At 41.5% G+C, this 12,064-nt stretch overlaps 1 protein-coding gene across 2 annotated transcripts in view; it reads left to right on the forward strand.

The window, feature by feature from the left end:
• Window positions 1-10,965, forward strand: part of PPHLN1 (periphilin 1) — a 63,145-nt gene extending 52,180 nt beyond the window's left edge. For both annotated transcript variants that reach the window (XM_084206829.1, XM_084206830.1), the window contains exon 10: window positions 8,166-10,965. In XM_084206829.1, coding sequence (XP_084062955.1) covers window positions 8,166-8,375 — 210 coding nt within the window. In that variant the 3' untranslated portion in view covers window positions 8,376-10,965. The remainder of the gene's footprint in view (window positions 1-8,165) is intronic.
• The last annotated feature ends 1,099 nt before the right edge of the window (window positions 10,966-12,064 follow it).

Genomic DNA, 12,064 nt, shown 5'->3' on the forward strand with positions numbered 1-12,064 from the left:
GAAGAACAAGGGAGTTGAGGCAGTGTGCAGGCTCTCTGCAGAGATGACTGCAGGTATGACTGCAGCGAGGGGCTGAGCCCTGCTCAGCAGCAGCTGTGGAGAGAGTCGCGTGGTGTGGGCAGCCGTGGGATGCTGGAGGCAGCTGCTGGCTCTCCCGAGCAGCAGTGGGCTCCAATCCATGCAGACCCCGTGGCTTTGGTGGGCTCCAATCCATGCAGACCCCGTGGCTTTGGTGGGCTCCAATCCATGCAGACCCTGTGGCTTCGGTGGGCTCCAGTCCATGCAGACCCCGTGGCTTTGGTGGGCTCCAATCCATGCAGACCCCGTGGCTTCAGTGGGCTCCAATCCATGCAGACCCCGTGGCTTTGGTGGGCTCCAGTCCATGCAGACCCTGTGGCTTTGGTGGGCTCCAGTCCATGCAGACCCCGTGGCTTTGGTGGGCTCCAGTCCATGCAGACCCCGTGGCTTTGGTGGGCTCCAGTCCATGCAGACCCCGTGGCTTTGGTGGGCTGTGCTCCATGCAGACCCCGTGGCTTTGGTGGGCTCCAGTCCATGCAGACCCCGTGGCTTTGGTGGGCTCCAGTCCATGCAGACCCTGTGGCTTTGGTGGGCTCCAGTCCATGCAGACCCTCTGGCTTTGGTGGGCTGTGCTCCATGCAGACCCCGTGGCTTTGGTGGGCTCCAGTCCATGCAGACCCCGTGGCTTTGGTGGGCTCCAGTCCATGCAGACCCCGTGGCTTTGGTGGGCTGTGCTCCATGCAGACCCTGTGGCTTTGGTGGGCTCCAGTCCATGCAGACCCCGTGGCTTTGGTGGGCTCCAGTCCATGCAGACCCCGTGGCTTTGGTGGGCTCCAGTCCATGCAGACCCCGTGGCTTTGGTGGGCTCCAGTCCATGCAGACCCCGTGGCTTCGCTGTAACTGCGCGGCTGTCAGGAGGGGCAATGGTGCTATGGAGCAAAGCGATGTCTAGATGGTGTCTTGAGCTTAAGCTGGAGGTAATGGATTCACACAAGTCAATAATTCTGCCCACATGTTTTCTGCCCAGTGCGTGTAAAAGACCAGGCTTGTGTCTCAGGACCTAAGCCAACTCTTGAAGACTTTCAGCCTCGAAAATGTATTTGTAAAACTCAGCAGAGTTGGTCACTGTTGACACAGACACCCATCCTTCAGTTTTACAGAGCACTTTTCATAGTAGAATTCTGCTTTTAAGCTTTTAAATGAAGGGGAAGCCTTGTGGTGGCATTGTTTCAGACTGCATGTCCTCTATCAGATTAATTTAGGGAAAGGGATGAGTGATGCTGTGACCTAGAAGCGAAGTGCTGTAAACCAGCTGAACAGAAACACTCTGGCTCCCAGCACCCTCCCCTGCCGCGCTTTGCTTACCTGCTGCCCCCATGTGTTGCCAATACTTGTCCTTGAGGACAAAGTGGAGTTCAACTCTGAATTCCTATCTATTTTTTAAAGCAAGGGCTCTGTCAACATCTCTTCCATACAAGAGGCTTCCAGGAGACTTTTCAGTCAGAAATTTAGATGCCAAAAATGGTGAGTGTTATTTCTGAAAGTTGATTAAATCTATTGAAGTTCCTAAAAAGGAACTTGAAAGTTTCATTGGAAAAGGAGGCAGAATTGCATTTAAGTGCAAATAACTTTGATAATTTGCATAACTTCAGTAAAAAGCAAATTGACATGAAATTGTTCATTATTACATAATAGAGTAAATAACTTGTTTCCCCCAGTTTGCATTTCAATGAGTATCTAATTGGTCTATAAACACATTGATTAATGAGTGCAGAAAATATTACATAGATACAGGGCAAAATTGTTGGTGTGTTTTTAAGAAAGGAATGGAGTACATTTCTTGATATTTTATAGTTAAAAATTGTATGCCATTGTAAACTGTATACTATTGTAACCAAGCATTAAATTTGCTCTATGTTAATTTAGTTTTTTGTAACCATAAAAAATAGTTCATTTTGGTTGAAAATCAGTTTTAAATGTCTTGATCATGAAAATTGTCTGCAAGTGGTTTAATGACAGTTCTGAGCATTCTTTGCACTATGGAGCTATAAACTTGTATTTTGTACTCATAAACATAACAGTACAATTACATTGCCACTGCAGTGATGAGAATGTCTGTGTACGCTTTTAGTAGAGGATCTTATTGTAGTTTGGAAGAGTAAACTTTGGGTAAGTTAATGAAATCTAATTTACATGGTTGAAATAAAATTCCAAGATAACACATAAATAAATGAAAAAGAAGGGATCTGGGGAGAGATAATAATTCCTTTTAAAAGATGCCATTGACAAAGAAAAAGCTGTGATAGTGGCAATTCAGTGTTTAGTAGTTTCCCAATTTACTTAAGCTTACATGCACAATTAAAATGCAAATTTGACTGCATATTCAATCAGGTTAGAGTTAGGTCTACATTACAAAAAAAAAATCAGTATTGTTTTTAGTTAGGAGTAGAAGAAAAATTATACCTCGTGGTCTGTTCTCACCCATGCTAGGAAAACCTGGCACAGACGTGGCTTGGTTAATAGAAGACTGGTTTGTCAGACTTATTTTAGGTCTGCTGAGGAGGGGAAATAAGAAGCTGGTTTATACCACCAGAGGGCTATCCCAAACCAGCTATCATAGTTAAGGTGAGAGAACAAAAGCTGTTATCTCTGTCTGGTGTAGGGGGACCCTGGGGCATCATTGAAGTGAGGGAAATTTCCAGCAGTTTGCTCATGGAGTGTTTGGAATGGGCACAGTATGGCTTTTAAACTGGGGCGGTACTTGTGCTCTGCATGTTGATGCTCTGCCTTTCAGTGAGAAATCAAACAACTACCAGTGAGCATCTTGCTTCTTCCCTCCTTGCATGGAGTACTTGATACTTGTGGGAATTATGCCCTTAGTAGCTGAAAAGCTTGTGTCTTCTCAAAGATAATATATTAAATGAGTGCTTGCGTGAATCACAGATGCAAAATTGTGATTGCTGGGCATGTTGGGTCTTCTCAAAGTGAGTTAGTATCTAAAGGTTGCAGGCTATTTAACGTGGTTTCTGAGCCACAGCCCTAGCTCCTTCCCCTGAGGTAACTGAGCCTTGGGGGTCTTTGGCCTTTGGATGAGGAGCTGAGAACAGGCAGAAGATGAGTAGTGACTCACAGGCACTGATGGTGGGCTGTGTACATATGGTGCAGAGCTGCTCAGAGAGTCTAGACTTGCGTCGTGTTGCTCTGAAGGAGTTCTGGTGGAGGCGAGAGAGTGTTAGATGAATCTTGAAATGTATGGAATGCTAAAAATACTCAAAAAAAACCCCAGGAAAGGTTGTGAGGAAAAAGATCAAGATGTTGGAAATTACGGATTAAATCATGGGCATCAATTTCATTTGCTAAATAATCATATCCACCTGATGGATGTGGTCTTTATCATGTTTGCTGGTCCTGCATGTCTTTGTGAGCAGAAATACCACCTTCTGCCCTGGAGTTTGCCCATCTCCTGCATATAGCTTCACAAGCCTGGCATATACAAGTCTCTGGATTAATTCTTTTGAAGAGGCTTTCATGTGTGCATGAATCCAAGAGCTCAAGAGAAGTGCCACAGTGTCATATTCATTCAAAACCATATTTGGAGAGGAAAGTGTTTTAATACCTGCATATAAAATAAAGCAGATCCACTAGAACAGTTCTCCCAGAAATGAGAAGGGGAGATTAATTTGAGTCTTTTCTGAATCAGGAGAAATTTGCATCTTCCATTTGCTACTCAGTTCTACTTTATACAAGCTGTGGACATGTAGGATGCTGAGGCCAACTTTTGTATCCTGATGGGACCAGTCTTCCAGAGAGTCATTCCAATTATCAGAGAATTTCTCTCTTGTTTCCCTTTTCCTAAAAGCCTGTTTAGAATAAATACTGTGGTTTTAGCTGTTCTGAGTCACCTTGAGAAGTTAAAAAACTTCTTTGCACAGACTGTAGAGCTAAGCTAGGGAAACTCAGGGCATGGGTTGAAATAAGGCTTGTCCTCATCCCCTTTGAATACCATTATTTGGTCTTGCTGTTGAAATAAAGCTGGCCAAGATCAAGATTGCTCTTGTGCTTCTTGCAGCCTGTAGTTATTTGCAGGGGAGGACATCCTAAGTTCTAATTTGCATTGTCATTACTGTTTATATTGTCCAACAGCTCTTTTGCACAAAGCGTATGTGCGGCTCTGGAACAGTTTTGAAGAAAAACATGGTGCTGTGCTAGTCAGAAATGGACTCTGTCAGTGAGTAGTAGGCATGTAGTCAAGGTACTCCCTAGCCATGTGTAATTTCACCCATCAGCAAAGCCATTCACCTTTGGTTTAAGATTTTAGATTATCATTGAAAGAGGGATATAGCAGTCAAAGACATGAGCAGTTCCCATATGTTTGCTTCTGCCCCTCTTTCTTCCTGTTCAGAGGTTAACATTCCACAGCTGAGCTGGAAGAAGAGAGTGTTTGGTATCCATAATTTTTTGCATGTCAGTGTCATACCTTGTAATTCAAGACACTGTTGACGGCACTTTGAAGTTCATTGTGAAAGTTTGGCATAGATGTAGATGAGGGAGTTCTCAAAAGTTTCATTCTGCCTGGGGAGTTCTAGGGCTTGATTGCCTCCAACCTGGGCAACTGACATCTCCATTGCTCTAACTAGGTCTGGAAGTAAATGTCTTCTAGCTATATTTAAACAGCTCTAAGTGCAAATTTTGGTTTAGCTTTCTCAAATAAATGTGGTGTGTTCACTAACATATTGCAGGTGCACCACAACATTATATTTGCCTCAAGTACTTACACGGAGAATGGCACAGCAAAGGGCCGATCTCAGCCAGAGCCTCTATGCCCTTATCATATAACATTGTAAAATTCCATGAGAATAATATAAAAGTATGCATATTTGTGATCCTGTGACCTCACAGATGCCAGATGTGCTGATTTTGGAAAACATTTCAAAGATCTTGAATTCGGCTTAAATACTTGCCATGCATAGGAGAAGCAAGAGTGTATATATCTATTTATATACAGATATAGATATATACAGTGTGTGTATATAAAATTCTGTTTACATATTTGGGAGTAGAACAGCTGTTTCTACTTCTTCTTCATCTACTTAGTAAAGTTTTACATGCTCTTTCCATTATGCTGGTGCTGTAGCTTAGGTCAGAGAATGAATGTACACTAGGACCACGGTAAATGATCACCCTGTGGCTCTAGCTGTTTTCAGGGTTATCTGATTTATATGTCAGACAGAATAATCATGTCATTGGTATCATTCTCTTTCTGGTTTTTCATTTAAAAAATGTTATTTCTTCTTTCTCCACACATGGAATCATTTTCAGGTTTAGTTCCAGATGTTTACAGATGAGCTTTCCATGGTCTGAGCTCAAAATCAATATCAGCTGGAATTTTAAAGATAGGGTTATTTTCATATGTTATTGAGTCACGAGTTCTTCCAGTATTTTCCTCCAACAGAGAGCTCTTTTTGCATGGTTGGAATCTTTTCTGCAGTTTTCTTTCTTCCTCAAGCGTCGCACTCTCATCTTATTGTCAGGAATAGCCTCCTTTTATTCTCTCTAAAGATAGATATTAATGTCATGTCACCATTTCTCTTCTTTCAAGAGCTTTCAGTGCTTTCACAACATTTTCAAGTAGTTGATTGTACCATTAAGCTGTAATTAATTAACACATTCTGTATTGATGTTCTTGTAATTGATAATCGCCATTTCCTTTTGTAAAGCAAAGTAACATATCTCTGAAAGTTGGTAGTTGTGCCTTGACTTCAGATATAAACTATTTTGTGAAGTTCTCACTTTAAGACCATGGCTCACAGTTCTTTCAGTTGTGTTGATGCACACAGTTTTAGAATTGAATCACTGAATCACATTAATGGGGGGAGGGGGGGAAAGTAATTTTAAAAGGGAACATCTCAGTGATGCAATTTACGTTGCAGCTATACAAATAGATTTATCAGCACAATTGGGATGTTGCAGCTATACAAATAGATTTATCAGCACAATTGGGATGGAGGCAGCTTGTACCAGGAGGATCAGAATTAGCAGCTGGGGCAGAAAGCTTGTTGAGAGAAAATTGTTCAATTATTGTTAGAGGAGCCGAGCTGTTTCCTTTGTTTTCTGTTGTTAAAAGTGCCTTCCTGCTCCACCTTTGCCCTCTTCCCCTAATTTAGGTAAATTCTATTTTTAAAAAGTAATTTGTCACAAAATATTTAAAATGTTCATCTCTTAGGTGAAGGTGTTTAGTTTCCAGATTGTTGTGACAGCAAAGTGACTTCTGACTTCGGATTCAGCGATGACAAGGGCTCTCTTGATTCTCTTCCAAGTCTTCTTTTGTGAAAGTTTGGAAGAAAAATGTGCTTGGCTCAAGCTAGTATTTATATGCTAAGAGTCAGAGAATTTCATCTGGGCCAGTTCTTTGTGGTGTGTGGGAGAAGGAGCAGGTAGCACTATTTGCCTTTAGTTTGCAGACCCATGAAAAGGAGAGCATTTCCTTCAGTTGTGGCTTTGGGTGCCTCCCTGTGCAGCTCTTTCTGAGCTTTTTCTTTGAGAAGAGAGAAAAAAGTAATGCAGATTTTCTCCATTTGAAGTTTTTACAGAGTACCATGTTCTACTTGCTGTGGAGCATGAGCTCTGAGAGTCTGGATTTTGTGCTGTTATTTTACTACCAAAGAGCTACAAACCAGGAAACAAACCACTCTCTGAAAAAAATGCCATGTGCATTTCCACACTTAAAAACCTTTGGCTCAAGTTTGGTTTGGGCTACACTCTTCTTTTTGACTTGTTACTCTCCACTGAAGTTTAGTTCCTTCCAAAATGCTCTCTTTCATTTGCCAACCGGTGTTTGAAAAGGGGGTCTGTTTTCCTAGACTATGCTATTAAACATTTAAGAATTATCTTCATTAAAGGTATCATGATAGTCATTGTGTTTCTAAGAATAGTTCAGTTTGGTACAGAATGTTGGGGTTTTTCTGTCATGAAGATGCTTGAGCTGACCTCAGACTGGTTCTTATGAATGGGTTCTTAGGGTGGGTTTTCACTGGGGGAGGGATGGGTGTGCTTTGTTTGGTTTTTTCTTTCATTTTTAGTGAAGGGGAATTGCTTACATACAGTTGTATAATTTCTGTCCACTGCTCAGATAAATGTGAAGGGAAAGGGTTGCACATCTCTGTGAAAAACAAGTTCTAAGACAAGCTGACAATATCAAAAGATAATCATACTTGGAAGAATATCAGCATTTTAGCTTTTTTTCCTCAAAAAAAGATGTATGGAGATAGAAAACTTATTTATCTTCAGTCAAAAAGCTAATGTATTTTCTAAATGGAAATTGGCCTAGGAGGTTTGAAAATTAGTTGCATCTGGCAGTTGGAAGACTTTGAGAAGTTTCTTTTTTGCTGGGTGTGCAGATGAATAAACTTAGCTGGAATCTGGAAAAAAAATTTGAAATGTCACTGACTTGCTTTGGAAATTGCATAAGAGTATGGTATGTTTGTTGCTGAAAAATAGTTGCAGAGATAATGAAAAGTTAGTTCACCTCAAGTGTGGTGCCTGACTGACTTGCACACTCTCCATTCTTTTTGGGAGAAGGTCAGATGGGTTCAGGGAAACCACTGCCAGGACTTCTTTACTCCTTAGTGATTGAAAGCATCCAAACTAATTAAACTCTTCTTTGTCAAGGAGTTCTATAAGAAACAGATATCCAACAAACAAACAAAATTTGGTGAAGTTATTTAAACACAACTTATATTTAAAGTATTAGGAAGGATTGGAAATGAAATTATTGGTGCTTTGTATGAAGATTGAGATAGCTAGACATTTCACAGTTTAATTTAAAATACATTGAAATGAAAAGAAAATCTGGTTTAGAATTTGTACTTTGCTGTTATTTATTAAATATTGCTGCAAGGAGAACTTAATTTCTCTGTTATGGTATTTCACCCTATAAAAGTTATTTTTGGTATCCAGATAGTGCTGAGCTAGTTACATTTTTATTAGCACAGGTCAGAAGAGAGGAAATGGTCAGTAAGTTTTACAGCTGAAATTCATGTTAAATCCAATATCCTCTGTTACGTTTGGATCAAACTCAATAAGGGCTGTTGGTGTGCTAATGTAAAGACTTTTGCATTCAGTAATTTTCTAAAATGTGTTATTTCTAGGTCTACAGACAAGACTGTGAAACCTTTGGCATGGTAGTGAAGATGCTGATTGATAAAGATCCATCATTAGAGAAGTCCATTCAGTTTGCCCTGAGGCAGAATTTGCATGAAATAGGTGAGCGCTGCATTGAAGAACTCAAACATTTCATTGCTCAGTACGATGCTGCCAACCAAGATGTATCAGAGTCCTTCAAAGAGGCCTCATACTAAGGACAAAAACATGCTTTTAGATCCTCTGCATTGTGTCTGCCATAGTACATAAATCTGCTTTTAGTGGGGAAAGAGGAACTTCTGTTCGAGGTTTGAACCAAGGCCTGTGCTCCTTTCCAGTAGCTCAGGTGACTGTTCCTTTGTCCACTGCGGTCTCCACGATTGTATTCATCCTACCTGTTCTTGTTGACATATATTCCTTTGAAAGGATGTTCTTTTCCAAAATGCTGTAAAGCAACGAACTGTTTTTGCAACCTTACACAGTTACCTTGGAAAAAATGATCAGTCTGATGTCTGTACACTTACATTTTGATGCTTACAAGTGTAACTTGAAACATTGTATTTTTTATTAAAATTACATGAAGCCGCTTTCATTCCTCAAGTTATGCACAAATATGTCTTGTTATACATGCTATAGGAAGGGAAAACTTGCAAAATTGGTCACAATTATGATTTAAATTATTTATTCTGGTTTAATTTAAAGAATCAGATGAATTCTGTAAAATTACACTAGGGTTTATCTCTAGTCTCTGACTGCCAGAGTAATTAACTATTTGATGTAAAAAGTGCTGTATTTTTGTTCTAATTGCAGGTTCTACAAAAAGCCTTTTAAATTTTGGTGTTTTCCATATCATGACTCATTACTAGTAAGCAGTATTATGTAGGATGGATTCCATTTTTTGTTACTGTTTGCTCTGTTTTTAACTACACTGTACAGAATGTAGCTGTAGGCAGCCACTGAGCAGGGAAAGGTCACTTTTCCTACTCTGTTTCTCTCCCCACTTAAAACTTCTCAAGCCTTTTCATCCATCAGTTTTAACGATAAGGAGGCTGTGTGTAATCTTTATTTCCAGCTTCAAGGAGCAGGAATTGGGGTGTCGAGGAGCAGGACCATCTCTCCAGTAAACCCAGGTCTCTTGGTTTGAAAAGACAGGTGACTGCTAAGGAAGGCAGGAGCCTCTCTTGAAATGGAAAATGTAAACTCCCTCCCTCTGAATTATTATAATTTTGAAATTAAGGGACTTTCAGGCAAAGATATAGGAATAGGAATAACAGTTCTTTACTAGGAAAATTAAAATAAAAATGCAGTAATACAGAACACTGACAGAGTCAGAATACAACCTAACACCCCGTTAGTCAGTGTGTTGGTAGCAGTCTGATTAAATGGTGGCTGCAATCTTCCTGGAGTGACAGATGTGGTTCTGTTGAAGCAGTGGTCATGTGGAAGGGTGTAGTTTTCCTTTGAAGGTCCAGCTGTGGTGTAGATGGGCCTGGTCTTCCTCTGGGAATCCAGTGGAAAAAGGCTCCTCTGGTATTCCAAATCTCAGATTTTTATCTAGGTAGAAATGCTCGGCTCCTCCCCCTGGGTGGAGCATCTCACAACGGGATGGTGTAATTTTCAGTCATGCAGTGAAAGTCAATGGCCCATTAACAGAAGATATCTCCCTGGACTGAGGATGGGTCCTGGAAGAGATAAAGAAAACTGCCCCACCTGGTTTTAACAGCTGGCTCATTAGCAGGATATGCCCCCCAGAGTTATGAGGGATGGGTCATGGAAGAGATAAAGAGCACTGCTCCACCTGGTTTCAACAGATGGTGATAGAATACATACTTCTGGTTACATCTTACATTGCAACCTAAGAGACCAGGTTGCTTTCAATTAGGTGGAACACAAAGTTTATCCCTAAGTCCTCAATTTCACTGTCACTTCAAACCTAGGTGATTCTGGTTAGTGTCCCGCACCACTTTTGACCTGATAGAACAACTTGCAGTTTGGGAACAGTGGTTGAGGAAAGCCAAGAGGTTCCCAGTGAAAAATATTTAGGATGCAGTGGAATCCTGACAAATATATTTATTAAGGTACTGGTTTTTTATGAACCTTTTAGGAAAGTGATAATGGGAGTCCTAATCACAAGGAGGTAAGTATAAGCATGATTGTTTTGTATACCTTTGCATTTAGAACACGTGAAACTCTGTAAAAGGACCAATAACCAAACTCGCTATTTCCAGATTTCATCAGAATGGTGTGCAGAAACACAAAGTAGCAATGTTTTGGCATGTACAAGGTACTGTATGTATCACAGCATCTTACACATGCAAATCTTGATGTGGTATATTACAAATGTATTGCACCAGGTTCCTGAGATGCCTGGTTAGTTCTCATGTCAGTAAGGGGAAGTTTTGCAGTTGGCTTTTCTTGTTTCTAAGAGTTCACATTGCTCCAAGGAGATGATCTGCAACTCCCCTTATTAGCACCTGGGATTGTGTGGGCTGCACAGTGAGTGGGAATCAGCTCATGGATCCTACAGGATGCTAATCTGGGGAGGGAGAGAGGAGAAGAGAGGCAAGCTGTTGCGACATAATAGTGAGACCTGATCTGCTCCTTCTGGCAACAACCTGGTTTACTGAGATCAGTCAAAGCCTTCTCTGATGCAGAAGCATAACTACAGCACTTCACTACTTGCACAGAGGACTGAGAGCCTTCAAGATGTTACATCTGAGTTTCTACTTCGGGTTAGAAATGCTAATGGAAAAAATAATAAAATTGTGTGTAATATATTTTTTATTAAAAATTGCCATTGTTACTGTACAGTTTGTTAGGAGTTTCCTTTGTTAGAAGCCTGATTAAGTTTACTGTTATAAAAGTATCCAAGTTTTCAAGTGTTTTTCTTTAAAGTAAGGCCTAAGTTTACACTCACAGAATCACAGAATATCTCAAGTTGGAAGGGACCTGTAGGGTTGGTTGAGTCCAACTCCCTGCTCCTCACTGAACCACTAGGAGCATTGTCAGATGCTCCTTGAACTCTGGGAGGCTTGGGGCTGTAACACTTCCCTGGGGAGCCTGTTCCAGTGACTAACCATCTTCTCATGTCCAATCTGAACTTCCCCTGATGCAGATTCATTCCATTTCCTTGAGTCCTGTCACTGGGCACCAGAGAGAATTCATTGCCTGCCCCTCTGCTGCCCACCTTGAGGAACCTGTAGAATGCAGTGAGGTCACCCCTCAGTCTCATCCAGGGTCCTCCTTTCACCACCTTGATCACCCTGCTCTGAGCACACAAATGGATTTATATCCTTATATTGTGGCACCCAAACCAGCCCCCAGCACTCAAGGTGAGGCTGCCCCAGTGCAGAGCAGAGCAGGACAATCCCCTCCCTTGCCTGGCTGGCCATGCTGTGCCTGATGCACCCCAGGACAGGGTTGGCCCTCCTGGCTGCCCAGGCACTGCTGATTTGAGTATAATTTGCCATCAACTGAGACCTCCAGGTGTCTTTCTGCAGGGCTGCTATCCAACTCCTCTTTCCCTAAGATAATCAGGACTGTCCTGTCCCAGGTGGGGAATGTAGCTCTTGCCCTTGTTAAACTTCATGCAGCTGGTCATTGCTTCCCAGCTCCTTAGTCTGTTCAGATCTCTCTGCAGGACCTCTCTACTCTTGAGGGAATCACAGCTCCTCTCAATTTAGTATCATCAGCAAACTCACTCAATGGACATTTGACTTGTCTATCTCCATCCAAGAGCACTGGCCCTAAAACTGAGCCCTGTGGAGTCCTGCTAGTGACCTGCTGCCAGCCTGAGGTAACTCCATTCACTATGCCTAATTATTTGCTTAATCTGAATTTTTTAAAATTCATTAAATTTTACCTGTGAACTAGGGAGTCTTTTGAGTTTTTTTATAAGTGCCATTTC

The sequence above is a fragment of the Fringilla coelebs genome (assembly GCF_963513975.1).
Source record: "Fringilla coelebs genome assembly, chromosome: 5".
In the NCBI taxonomy this organism is placed as follows: Eukaryota; Metazoa; Chordata; class Aves; order Passeriformes; family Fringillidae; genus Fringilla; species Fringilla coelebs.